Genomic DNA, 13,950 nt, shown 5'->3' with positions numbered 1-13,950 from the left:
TGAATTCTAAATCTGGGACTGATAGATTTCTGAGAACCAACGGTGTTAAGGGATATGGGGCTCAGGCGGGTATATGGAGTTAGTTCACAGGTCCAGCATGATCTCATGGAATGGCGGGACAGGCTCGAGGGGTTAAATGCCACTGCCACTTGCTACCTCCTGTTTTGCGCCACCTTCTTCTGCAAGAAAGCGGGACATGTGCCTGTCATGGTTGAATAGCTGCCAGTGTGTGTGCCCTGTGAGTTCTGGGTGGGCAGCTTGCAACACTAGTAATGTGTAAGGGTGAGAGGAAGCATCTAATTGGAAGAATTGAGTACTGATGAAAAGAGTTTGTTGATATGTGGGTGATGGGGGCTGTAGTGCATTGAGCAGTGGATGCGGCTAGTGGTGCAGTTTGGTAGGAAACACCACTTGACAGTTAACCTCACTCACCTTGACCACTCGTGTCAAAGCATTGAACTTCTTCCTGCATTGCATCCATGTTCATGGTGCTACGCGCCTGGCATTGACTTCGTCCCCCACTGCCTCCCACTGCCTTTTGGCCATAGGTCTGGAGGGCCTCTTGCCCCCCCCCCCCCCCACCCCTCCATCTGTCCACCTCTTGCACCAAGGCCTCTAGTACATCAGCAGAGAACCTTGGTGCACGGACTCTCGCAGGCCTGGTACCAACTCAGATCGGCAGATTGATGAGGTTTGGCATGCAAATTGGAGGATGTGGGATTTAGTAGTGTGCAACCTTTATTCAATGTTTTAACATAACTCATCAGTTTGTAAACATACTGACGGGACCTGCATCTGTGTTTTATATGTGCGATGTCTGATCTCTGTTCAGACTCCATGCAGACAGCAGACTGTTATTTTTAGCAAATAAAAGGTACCGACTACCTTTAAGAGATTTTAAGAGACATCCTCCCTTTAAGAGATTAGGGCTCCCGCTGCTGGTGGAAAGTGAGCATTTACTTGAATCGATGTGTAAGGCCTCGATTTCAACGCTGCTTGAAAGTGAATACTGAGGCCTGACAAAGTTCTTATCCTGCCTGCGCAGGGGCCATTGGGTGCGGGTTAATAGCGGATCGCGCCACACGCACCCAATAATAGTCCGTATCCAATTTTTTTCCCCCCCCCCACTGTTTTCAAAGCTAAGTGAGACTAAATGGCACAATTGATTGATACAATGTTCTTTCTCCTTTGGGACCTGAGTTCAAAGACAACCTTGGCTGGTGAGATAAAACTCTCCTCTCTCTGCCTGCTGGAAAGGTACGAAATGAAAAGATAGCGGGTCAGTCACAATTAATAGATGTTGGTTTACTGGGAGCTATGTTTCTGCTGTTAATAACTCGCTTCTGACCCAGAAGGTTGTGGGTTCAAGCACCACTCCAGAGATTTGAGTACATAACCTAGGCTGACACTTCAGTACAGTATTAAAGGACCGCACTGTCTTTTGAATAAGATGTTAAACCACGGCCCCATCTGCCCTTTCAGGTAGACATAAGAGATCCAATAGCACTTTTCAAAGAGTAGGTGAGTTCTGGTCAACATTTATCCCTCATCCAACATATTAAAACAGATTATCTGGTCATTTATCTCATTGCTGTTTGTGGGACTTTTTTGTGCACAAACTGGCTGCCATGTTTCCCTACATTGCAATAGTGACTACACTTCAAAAGTACTACACTGATTGCAAAGCGCTTTGGGACATCCTGAGGTCATGAAGCATGCTACATAAATGCAAGTTCTTTCTTTCTTAGTGTTGGAGCAGTTGTTATGGAATAGTAATGGGAGCTTTGCTCTGCACCTGGTCTATACTATATCCTGCCATTGTGGTGCTCAGTACTGTCCTTGGGTGACAAAAGTTGAAAACTATTTCATTCTCTATAATTGTTGTATTTCATCTTGAATGAGCCCAATTTTCAAAAACATATTTTCAGTTTTTAATAGGATTTGGGGTATGGGAAAGATGGTGAATTTTTTTTGGAACTTCCATCTCGTTGCACATTGGCACTTTAAACAGTTATGGGCTTCCCTAAATATGTTTGACCTCCTACGGGAAATGAGTAAGAGTTTATAATGATTGAAGATCCTGGACTTCCTCCCTGAACAGCCTCCTCGAGGGCATGTCAATCTCATGCTACAAATCTACCTTACTAGTTGTCGCCCATGGATGGAATTCCCGTGGTCTCAATAGTGTTACACAGAATATTTGCTCACCTATGTCCTTACTGGCTCCTTTAGCTAATGAGAATCTTATATTTTCAAATACATTGATCAAAATACAGATAGAAATGATCTTTGTCTAAGTGTGAGGTAGAGAAATGTTACATTGTATTCAGGTAGGTCTATAAGAAATAGTTTTAACTTCCTAATGTCTCAGACTTAAAATCTGAAAGCAGTTGCCTCACCTATGTTGTTTTTCAATGCATTTCAGAAACAGATGACTCAGCCTATTATGTCATCGGAGCTGTGCTGTATCGGACGCTGGGTCTCATTTTACCTGTTGCAAAGTAAGTGGTTAGTGTCTTCATTCTATGAACCATTGGATGAATCAAAGATACGTCCTGGCCAACAGTGACACCAGATAAACATCCCCACACATAAGGCTAAGTAGATCACTAGTTACTGCCAGTATCACTAGTAGGGAGGTTTGTCAGATCTCAGTAATGGTCAGAATGTACCACATGTTTATACCACACAATCTTTAAACATATATGCATCATGTGTGACAATATGTAAAATGCCTCCAGTTCTTAGACCATGTGGTTGGTGTGATGGAGGTTATGAGTGCTGAAGAAATATTTACAAATTCTGTGCTGTTTTTGGAGTAGAAGATTTTAAGTGCTCCTAAATTCACTTTTAATTTTAGCTTTAACTAGAGCAAAGAACTCCTACCATTAAATGAGGAGTCAGGGATTGGCAAAACTCATAATAGGTCGCAAAGGATCAGGTACTGCAGGAAAGCAGAGAAGAAACAATGAAGGATTTTAGCTGGAGAGAGTTACACACTGAGAGCATGGAGGTGGATGGATAAACAGGCTAGAGATAGAGGGAAGAGACTGGAGATGGAAAGAAAAACTGACAGAAGATAGGAGGATAAAACACACTGGAGATTGAGAGACAAGCAGACTGGAGATAGGGGATAAATAGACTAGAGGTAGAGGAATAAACAGACTGGAGATAGAGATAAAGATAGAAAGGCTAGAATATTACAGATGGAGTGGAAAATACACTGATGTTTCTTTCAAGTTGGCAATTTGATTTCTTTTCCAGTCTCATTAAAACTGGAAAGTTCCTCTGGGCTTGATGCCAAGTGGAGTTTTCAAGCCTTGTTAGTTTTCTCCAGTGTTTGCAAGAAGTGAAAGCAAACAGAGAATACTGCATGAGTATGCTAGTGTGAACTGACATTTAAACTACTAGTGGAACTGACCACATAACAGAAGACTAATAAAGCCATGAATGTTTCCCGACAAGTAAGGTCCATTGGGCCTTGCCTATGTACCTACATAACAACAACTACTGCACTCCAAATAAAGTAATTCATATTGTGAAAGGATGTTTCAACATGTTATCACGCTATGTAAATACAAGTATTTATTTTTTCTCTCCTGTGTTGCTCTAATTATATAACAGTTTATTTTTTGTGAGGCAGATGTAAGAACAAACTGGTCAGTAAAGGGTAATCAAAGATTGAGTACTCTTTGATAGATGTCTCCCCCCACCCCTTTCTCAATCTGTCAAGTTAATTCATCCATGATACCTCAATGCCATTCAATTGCAAGTTAAAGAAAGTTATATCCCAGCTGCATTTAATCTATTTTAGGTATTTATTTTTAACTTCCTTTCATCAAACATGAGAACCAAAATTCCTAGAGCCCTGCTCTGCCGCTGAATGTGTGGCAAGGCAGAATTTTCGAGGCCACTGAGCCCTGACAGTGACCGCGTGCCAAATCCCAGGGACTGTGCGTTTACACAGTCAAGGCAAGTGGCCCATACTTGTAGAGGCACAACAGAGGTGCCCACCCTGATGAGCTGGCAGTAGTTGGAACAGCCCCCCTGCCACTCTAACGGGGAGACCCCGAGGCAGATGAACGGCCAATGAAATAAAACCACAGAATGTACTGGAATGCCCCTAAGGGAACAAAGGGCCAATTTTCAAAAGGAAATTGATGCCCTTCGGGATCAATTACCTTTGTTTCAGTCTTGAGCCTCCTAAAACCCAGTACGGAAGCTGCGGCAGCTCTCAACTGGTGTAGGCTCCCCTGGGCCTATCGCGTGCTGCATTGGGTGGAATTCCCAGGGTAGCTTCAGAACACCCTCAGACACTCCCCGAAAGCTTACAATAGATGCTGGAAGTGTGGTCCTTTCATGCCCTCCCCAGTCCCCAAAATTTGAGATTCATTGGCCCCAATATCGACTGGGAGGTGGGAAGGGTGTGGGGGTGCCCGGTAGCGGGTGAAGAACCCGGCAAGGCCGGGGACGTGGAGGCCATCCTGAACTTAACGGCAGGGCTTCATTTGAATAATTCTGTGTAGATTCCCGCCCGACAGGTGGCCAGATTGACTGCCTGGCCGACGGGCGGGATTGGAAATTTGGCGGCAGGAGGCTGCAGCCGGGGGACAAGTGGAACGGTCCCCAGCAGTCAGTGGGGAGGGGGAAGTCACAAGCCACGATTGGGAGGGAGGGAGGGAGGAAGAAGGCTGAGGCCATGATCGGGAGGCAGGGGAGGAAGGATCCGGGCTGCGATCGGGAGGGTGAAGGGGAGGAAGGATCTGGGCTGCAATCAGGAGGTGGTAGAGGAAGGATCTGAACCACGATCGGGAGGGGGCGGTGGAGGGATCCGGGCCACGATCGGGAGGGGGGGAGGAAGGATCCGGGCTGCGATCCGGAGGGGGTGGTGGAGGATCAGGGCCACGATCGGGGGAGTGGGGGGAGATCCAGGCCGTGATCGGGAGGCAGGGAAGGAAGGATCCAGGTCATGATTGGGAGGGGGGGAGGAGGGATCCGGGCTGTGATCAGGACGGGGTGGGGGAGGATCCAGGCCGTGATCGGGAGGTGGTGGGGGAGGGAGGATCCGGACCGTGATCGGGAGGTGGTGGGGGGGAAGGATCCGGACCATAATCGGGAGGTGGTGGGGGAGGGAGGATCCGGACCGCGATCGGGAGGTGGTGGGGGAGGGAGGATCCGGACCGCGATCGGGAGGTGGTGGGGGAGGAAGGATCCAGGCCGTGATCGGGAGGTGGTGGGGGAGGGAGGATCCGGACCGTGATCGGGAGGTGGTGGGGGAGGAAGGATCCGGACCGCGATCGGGAGGTGGTGGGGGAGGGAGGATCCGGACCACGATCGGGAGGTGGTGGGGGAGGAAGGATCCGGACCGTGATCGGGAGGTGGTGGGGGGGGAAGGATCCGGACCGTGATCGGGAGGTGGTGGGGGAGGAAGGATCCGGACCGCGATCGGGAGGTGGTGGGGGAGGAAGGATCCGGACCGTGATCGGGAGGTGGTGGGGGAGGAAGGATCCGGACCGTGATCGGGAGGTGGTGGGGGGGGAAGGATCCGGACCGCGATCGGGAGGTGGTGGGGGAGGAAGGATCCGGACCGCGATCGGGAGGTGGTGGGGGAGGAAGGATCCGGACCACGATCGGGAGGTGGTGGGGGAGGAAGGATCCGGACCGTGATCGGGAGGTGGTGGGGGAGGAAGGATCCGGACCGCGATCGGGAGGTGGTGGGGGAGGAAGGATCCGGACCGTGATCGGGAGGTGGTGGGGGAGGAAGGATCCGGACCGTGATCGGGAGGTGGTGGGGAGGAAGGATCCGGACCGTGATCGGGAGGTGGTGGGGGAGGAAGGATCCGGACCGCGATCGGGAGGTGGTGGGGGAGGGAGGATCCGGACCGTGATCGGGAGGTGGTGGGGGAGGAAGGATCCGGACCGCGATCGGGAGGTGGTGGGGGAGGGAGGATCCGGACCGTGATCGGGAGGTGGTGGGGGAGGAAGGATCCGGACCGTGATCGGGAGGTGGTGGGGGAGGAAGGATCCGGACCGTGATCGGGAGGTGGTGGGGGAGGGAGGATCCGGACCGTGATCGGGAGGTGGTGGGGGAGGGAGGATCCGGACCGTGATCGGGAGGTGGTGGGGAGGGAGGATCCGGACCGTGATCGGGAGGTGGTGGGGGAGGAAGGATCCGGACCGTGATCGGGAGGTGGTGGGGGGGGAAGGATCCGGACCACGATCGGGAGGTGGTGGGGGAGGAAGGATCCGGACCGTGATCGGGAGGTGGTGGGGGGGGAAGGATCCGGACCACGATCGGGAGGTGGTGGGGGAGGAAGGATCCGGACCGCGATCGGGAGGTGGTGGGGGGGAAGGATCCAGGCCGTGATCGGGAGGTGGTGGGGGAGGAAGGATCCGGACCAGGATCGGGAGGTGGTGGGGGAGGAAGGATCTGGACCGTGATCGGGAGGTGGTGGGGGAGGGAGGATCCGGACCGCGATCGGGAGGTGGTGGGGGGGAAGGATCCGGACCGCGATCGGGAGGTGGTGGGGGGGAAGGATCCAGGCCGTGATCGGGAGGTGGTGGGGGAGGGAGGATCCGGACCGTGATCGGGAGGTGGTGGGGGAGGAAGGATCCGGACCACGATCGGGAGGTGGTGGGGGGGAAGGATCCGGACCGCGATCGGGAGGTGGTGGGGGAGGGAGGATCCGGACCGTGATCGGGAGGTGGTGGGGGAGGAAGGATCCGGACCACGATCGGGAGGTGGTGGGGGAGGAAGGATCCGGACCGTGATCGGGAGGTGGTGGGGGAGGAAGGATCCGGACCGTGATCGGGAGGTGGTGGGGAGGAAGGATCCGGACCGTGATCGGGAGGTGGTGGGGGGGGAAGGATCCGGACCACGATCGGGAGGTGGTGGGGGGGGAAGGATCCGGACCACGATCGGGAGGTGGTGGGGGGGGAAGGATCCGGACCACGATCGGGAGGTGGTGGGGGAGGAAGGATCCGGACCGTGATCGGGAGGTGGTGGGGAGGAAGGATCCGGACCGTGATCGGGAGGTGGTGGGGGAGGAAGGATCCGGACCGTGATCGGGAGGTGGTGGGGGAGGAAGGATCCGGACCGTGATCGGGAGGTGGTGGGGGAGGGAGGATCCGGACCGTGATCGGGAGGTGGTGGGGGAGGAAGGATCCGGACCGTGATCGGGAGGTGGTGGGGGAGGGAGGATCCGGACCGCGATCGGGAGGTGGTGGGGGAGGGAGGATCCGGACCGTGATCGGGAGGTGGTGGGGAGGAAGGATCCGGACCGTGATCGGGAGGTGGTGGGGGAGGAAGGATCCGGACCGTGATCGGGAGGTGGTGGGGGAGGACGGATCCGGACCGTGATCGGGAGGTGGTGGGGGAGGAAGGATCCGGACCACGATCGGGAGGTGGTGGGGGAGGGAGGATCCGGACCGCGATCGGGAGGTGGTGGGGGAGGGAGGATCCGGACCGTGATCGGGAGGTGGTGGGGGAGGGAGGATCCGGACCGTGATCGGGAGGTGGTGGGGGAGGAAGGATCCGGACCGTGATCGGGAGGTGGTGGGGGAGGGAGGATCCGGACCGTGATCGGGAGGTGGTGGGGGAGGGAGGATCCGGACCGTGATCGGGAGGTGGTGGGGGAGGGAGGATCCGGACCGCGATCGGGAGGTGGTGGGGAGGATGGATCCAGGCCGCAATCGGGAGGTGGGGTGGAGGATGGATCAGGGCCGCAATCAGGGTGGGGGGTGGGTCAGGGCTGGGAAGGCCAAAGGCTTCCTTATGAGGCCTGGGTGGGACACTCCTGCTCTTCCTGGCCCACAAAGAGTTTATAACCAAGCAAAGTTCTAAAACTTACCTCGGCCCCTTCTGGCCAGTCAGTTTCTCCCTCCATGTTGCTGCTGCCGGGCAGCAGACAGCGCGGAACTCCATCTGCGTTGAGGTTAAAAATAAGTCGTGGCCGATGACATTCTGATCGTGACTTTTGCATGTTAAGAACACCCCGCCTGCTTTTAGTGGGAGCCTCGTCCAGGGCCTGAATCGTCGCTGTAAATCTTTATAGGAGGTCGGAAGCTGCATATCCTATTAATTTTGTTTGATGTTTTTTGAGCACAATTGTACAGATAAATATCGTAGTGAGAATAATGACCCAAAACCTTTGGTTGGCAGTTTAAAGAAATGGTTTACAGCATTTAAAGAATTGAAGTCATTCAGTTTTTAAAAGCTGATCTTAATCTTTTTTGATAACTGAAATGTAACTTTCTATTAAAAAATGATCCCTTTATGTATAAATAGAAGAATTTTAGCGATATGAGTAAAGAGTTTGGCCACCTTCAACAAGGTTGATGACAAGCTGATTTCTACAGCTCTCTTCAGACCTGAAGCACCAAATTATATCACCAAGCTCCAAAATCTGTAGCATGTTCGAATTGGTGAAGGCAGAAAGATTACACAGCTTCCAAAGTATTTCAACATTAGAGCACAGGGAATGTAATTGTTTGATTTCATTATTGTTAATAGCAGGGCAGAGAGACATCCTGCTCCACTTAATCAGATACATGTGGTGCAAGATTTTGATGTGAATTTACTTTTCCTTGAAAGCTGTAAAAAAATTGTTGGTTAAATGAATCGTTGCTTATTTCAATCTTCAGGATTTTTCCCAACCAGCTTTTACGTTGCCTTTCCCTTCTGATAAATATTTTCTAATATGCTGCCTAATCTCCCCTTCCAAACCAGGCAGAGTACAGCGAGCAAGATACATAATTTGAGAATTAAAACCACCTGACCTCGAGAAAAGTAAGGGTTACAACAAACTGTGATGGCAGCTTGCTATGAATGTAGATACTTTCTCGGTGCAGTGGCATCAGTCACTCCCGTAAGCGATCTGAGCATCTTTCTTTTTATGACCCACACTGCCCTTATCTACTTGTACGATAGCATAACCTAAGGAATATAACAATAATACTTTCATGTGACCTGAACCGTACTTTCTTTAATCTCTCTGAAAGTGGACCAAGTAAATACTTGGTGAGGCAAGGCTTGATATGAATCATTAAGCTCCTTTACTTTACAGTGAGTACACTTGCAGAGCAACAGTTAGAATCAGATTTGTTTAATTCAAACAGCAGTAGGCAAGTGTGAGGCCGTCCACTTTGGACCTAAAAAGGACGATCAGATTGCTCTCTAAATGGTGAAAGCTCGAAACAGTGGAGGTCCAAAGAGACTTAGGGGTCCGTGTACAGAGATCATTAAAATGTCATGGACAGGTACAGAAAATAATCAATAAGGCTAATGGAATGCTGGCCTTTATACCTAGAGGAATAGAATACAAGGGGGTAGAAGTTATGCTACAGCTATACAAAGCCCTGGTTAGACCACACCCGGAGTACAGTATTCAGTTCTGGGCACCACACCTTAGGAAGGATATATTGGTCTTGGAGGGAGTGCAGCGTAGATTTACTGGAATGATACCTGGACTCCAAAGGTTAAATGGCCTACTCATGTTCCTATCTTCCTATGTTCCTAGTACTTACCTTCATATAGTGGTACAAAATAAAGAACATGCCACACGTTCCCATACCAATGGGTCACTTTACTAGATTTAAACAAGATGGGGGCTAAATTAGGCTGTGTAGGCACTATGCGAACTCCTAAGCCCCGAAAATGGCGTCCAAGATGCATGCGCACACTTCCGGTGTGACGTCGCAGGACGCCATCTTAGTAAAGGCATTTGCGCACGCGCACCTAACTAACGCCGGCAGCATGTAGAGTAGGAAGATTATGACGTTAATCAGTGTGCAACGCTGACTAGAACCAGCTGGTGCCATTTTCGAACTCCCTGCTCCAGCCAACGCACTGTCCTAACAATGCACAGCTGAACAGGACTTAAACAGCATGAAGGACCCCCGCAACAGCGCTATTTAAAGGGATCATGCAGGAGTTACGGGTTAGTTGCTGGGTTAGTTATTCTGGCTGCTGATACAATTGTGGATGTTTGTGGAAGTTTGCTATACTTGGAGAAACATTCTATAGAGAGTGGTCTGGCTGGTCTTGCAGTATTGTTCGTGGCATTTAAAATAGTATGCTGAAAAAGGTTGCTGCCAGACATTGGTGGCCTGCTAGGGCTTCCTCTGGGAATTGAACATGACTGATAGCATTTAGAGAGGCCACGCAGAGCAGGATGAGCTGCCAGAAGAGGGAGGAGGAGGAGGTGTAGGGCACTCAGCAGGAGGCCATATCTAACGATGGCCTTCAGGGACCAATTCTCCTACCTCAACTTCAGTGACGACCAGTGCATCCGACTTCGGCTGCAGTTCACAAAAGAGGCCATGACTGAGATTTGTCAACTGCTGCAGCCACAACTGTAGCCTCAGAGCAGGGCAAGGACAGCATTGCCTGTGGCTGTCGAGGTAACCGTGGTGCTTAACTTTCACGGCTGTGGCTCCTTTCAGGCTGCTGCCGGTGATATAAGCAACATCTCGCAGTTTGCAGTGCACTGCTGCATAAGGGAAGTCATTGAGGTACTTACAAGCTGCATAACAGATTTATAACATTCCCATTTGACAGAGAGAAGCAGAACACTGCTGACCTTCAATTGAGGAGAGTGCAGATGGATTTGGAGGATGACCTCGAGCAGCTAAGGGCCGGGAGAGCCCAGCTGCAGACTGCACCGTCATAAGGGATATGGGGCCATGGTGGGTATATGGAGTTTAGGTCACAGATCAGGCATGATCTCATTGAATGGCAGAGCAGGCTTGAGGGGCTAAATGGCCTACTCCTCTTCCTATCTTCCTATGTTCCAATGCCATTGCTCACAGTGAGTACTCTCACCTCGTGATTTTGGTCCCTCTCTCAGTCTGTCACTCTGATCCATCTGTGTCTCTGTCTTTCCTCCAATCTCTCTCTTTTTTCTTAGCTGATCTCTTCCATGATGTTTTGTATTTCATTGCAATCTTTGTCTCTCTTTCTCCTGATCTCCTTTCTCCTGATAGAGAATAAGATGAAGCAGAAAAAAGGGGCATGTGACAGATGTCAGGTTGATAACACAAGTGAGAACCAGGCTCACTGAACTTAAAGTAGATAAGTCACCCGGTCCGGATGGGATTCATCCTAGGTTGCTGAGGGAAGTAAGGGTGGAAATTGCAGAGGTACTGACCATAATTGTCCAAACATCCTTAGATACGGGGGTGGTGCCAGAGGACTGAGGAATTGCAAATGTTACACCCTTGTTCATAAAAGGATATAAGGATAAACCCAGCAATTACAGACTAGTCAGTTTAACCTCGGTGGTTTGGTAACTTTTAGAAACAATAATCCAGGACAGAATTAGCAGTCACTTAGACAAGTGTGGATTGATTAGGGAAAGCTAGCACGGATTTGTTAAAGGCAAATCATGTTTAACTAACTTGATAGCGTTTTTTGATGAGATAATAGAGGGTCAATGAGGGCAATGCAGTTGATGTGGTATATATGGACTTTCAAAAGGCGTTTGATAAAGTGCCGCATAATAGGCTTATCATGAAGATTGAAGCCCATGGAATAAATGGGGCAGTAGCAGCATTGATACAGAATTGACTAAGTAACAGGAAACAGAGAGTAGTGGTGAACGGTTGTTTTTCGGACTGGAGGGAGGAGTACAGTGGTGTTCCCAGGGTTCGGTACTAGGGCCGCTGCTTTTCTTGATATATATTAATGACTTGGACTTGGGTGTACAGGGCACAATTTCCAAATTTGCAGATGACACAAAACTTGGAAGTGTAGTGAACAGCAAGGAGGATAGTGATAGACTTCAAGAGGATATAGACAGGCTGATGGAATGGGCGGACACGTGGCAGATGAAATTTAACACAAAATAATGCGAAGTGATACATTTCGGTAGGAAGACTGAGGAGAGGCAAAATAAACTAGAGGGCACAATTCTAAAAGGGGTACAGGAACAGAGAGATTTGGGGATATTTGTACGCAAATCGTTGAAAGTGGCAGGGCAGGTTGAGAAAGTGGTTAAAAAAGCATACGTGATCCTGGGCTTTATAAATAGGGGCACGGAGTACAAAAGCAAGGAAGTCATGATAAACCTTTATAAAATACTGGTTTGGCCACAACTGGAGTATTCTGTCCAGTTCTGGGCACCGCACTTTAGGAAAGATGTGAAGGCCTTAGAGAGGGTGCAGAAGAGATTTACTACAATGATTCCAGGGATGAGGGACTTTAGTTACATGAATAGACTGGAGAAGCTGGGGTTGTTCTCCTTGGAACAGAGAAGGTTGGGAGGAGATTTGATAGAGGTATTCAAAATTATGGGGTATAGACAGAGGAGAGAGAGAGAGAAACTGTTCCCATTGGTGGAAGGGTCAAGAACCAGAGGACATAGATTTAAGGTGATTGACAAAAGAACCATGAGGAAAAACTTTTTTACACAGCAAATGTTTAGGATATGCAATGCACTGCCCGGGAGGGTGGTGGAGGCAGACTCAATCATGGCCTTCAAAAGGAAACTGGATAAATACTTGAAAGGAAAAAGTTTGCAGAGCTACGGGGATAGGGCAGGAAAGTGGAACCAGCTGGATTGCTCTTGCATAGAGCTGGCGTGGACTCGATGGGCCAAATGGCCTCCTTCCGTGCTGTAACTTTTCTATGATTCTATGAATATAGAAAGTTCAGAGAGGAAGTGAAAAAGGATAAAAAGAGGGGCCAAGAGAGAGTATGAGAATAGACTGGCGGCCAACCTAACCGGGAATCCAAAAGTCTTCTTGGGGCATGTAAACAGTAAACGGGTAGTAAGAGGAGGGGTGGGGCCGATTAGGGACCAAAAAGGAGATCTACTCATGGAGGCAGAGGGCATGGCCGAGGTACTAAATGAGTACTTTGCATTTGTCTTTACCAAGGAAGATGATGATGCCAGAGTCTCAGTAAAGGAAGATATAATTGAGATACAGAAAGGGCTAAAAATTGATAAAGAAGAGGTACTAGAAAGGCTAGCTGTAGTTAAAGTAGATAAGTCACCCGGTCCAGATGGGATGCATCCTAGGTTGCTGAGGGAAGTAAAGGTGGAAATTGCGGAGTTCCTAAACATCCTTAGATATGGGGGTGGTGCCAGAGGACTGGAGAATTGCAAATGTTACACCCTTGTTCAAAAAAGGGTGTAAGGATAAACACCGGGACATGGGACTAGCTGGATTGCTCTTTCATAGAGCCGGCGTGGAGTCACTGGGCCGAATGGCCTCTTTCTGTGCTGTAACCATTCTATGATTCTATCTGTATCCCACTTCAGGCCTCCTTCTCTATCTTTCTCATGCCTATGTCCCTCATCTCATTCTGTTTGCTGATTTTCCATCTGTCAGATTTGTGCCTATGTTGCCTCAATTTCTCACTGTGTCCCTTTGATCACTGCCCCTCTGTGTTAACTGATCTCACTTTCTCTGCTCTGGTCTATCTCTCTGTAATCCAATTTCTCTCAGTGCTCCATATCTCTTTATTGCTCATAGATCTGTATCTCAATACTCCATTCTCTGTCTGTCTTTTCCTCTATCCTGATGTCTCTTTCTTTTGCCTGCTGTGTCTTTGAAGCCGGAGCACTAAGGCCATGAAGAAAGATAGATTAGCAAGGCTGCCAATAGAGTTTCCGGTTGGGGTAGGGCCAGCATTGGAGTCAATACAGGTAGGAATAAAGGAGGGGACTCTGCTTGTACAGACCTGAGCTCCAAAAATCACTACCTTCCTTGATTGTACCTCTTCCAGCAGAGCATTCATTATTTCATCTTCAAAGGGGGCAGTTCAGCCACTTGGCCCTTGTTAACCTTCCACTCCCGCATGGGACATCCTGAGGTCGTGAAAGGTGCTATATAAATGCAAGTTCTTTCTTCAGGATAACACTATAATCTGTTCACTAATGTGCATTGCAACTGTGCTTAGATGCAATTCAGTTCAATTCAAACTGGTTTTGGTCTCTTTCCTCGAGA

At 49.6% G+C, this 13,950-nt stretch overlaps 1 protein-coding gene across 1 annotated transcript in view; it reads left to right on the top strand.

The window, feature by feature from the left end:
• LOC137342497 (adhesion G protein-coupled receptor B2-like) overlaps positions 1-13,950 on the top strand; it is a 697,882-nt gene that overhangs the window by 473,692 nt on the left and 210,240 nt on the right. The window contains exon 14 of the mRNA XM_068006399.1: positions 2,426-2,501. Within this exon, the coding sequence (XP_067862500.1) occupies positions 2,426-2,501 (76 nt within the window). The remainder of the gene's footprint in view (positions 1-2,425; positions 2,502-13,950) is intronic.

Source organism: Heptranchias perlo, chromosome 26 (genome assembly GCF_035084215.1).
Source record: "Heptranchias perlo isolate sHepPer1 chromosome 26, sHepPer1.hap1, whole genome shotgun sequence".
NCBI lineage: Eukaryota > Metazoa > Chordata > Chondrichthyes > Hexanchiformes > Hexanchidae > Heptranchias > Heptranchias perlo.
This window is presented reverse-complemented; position numbering and strand designations above follow the sequence as displayed.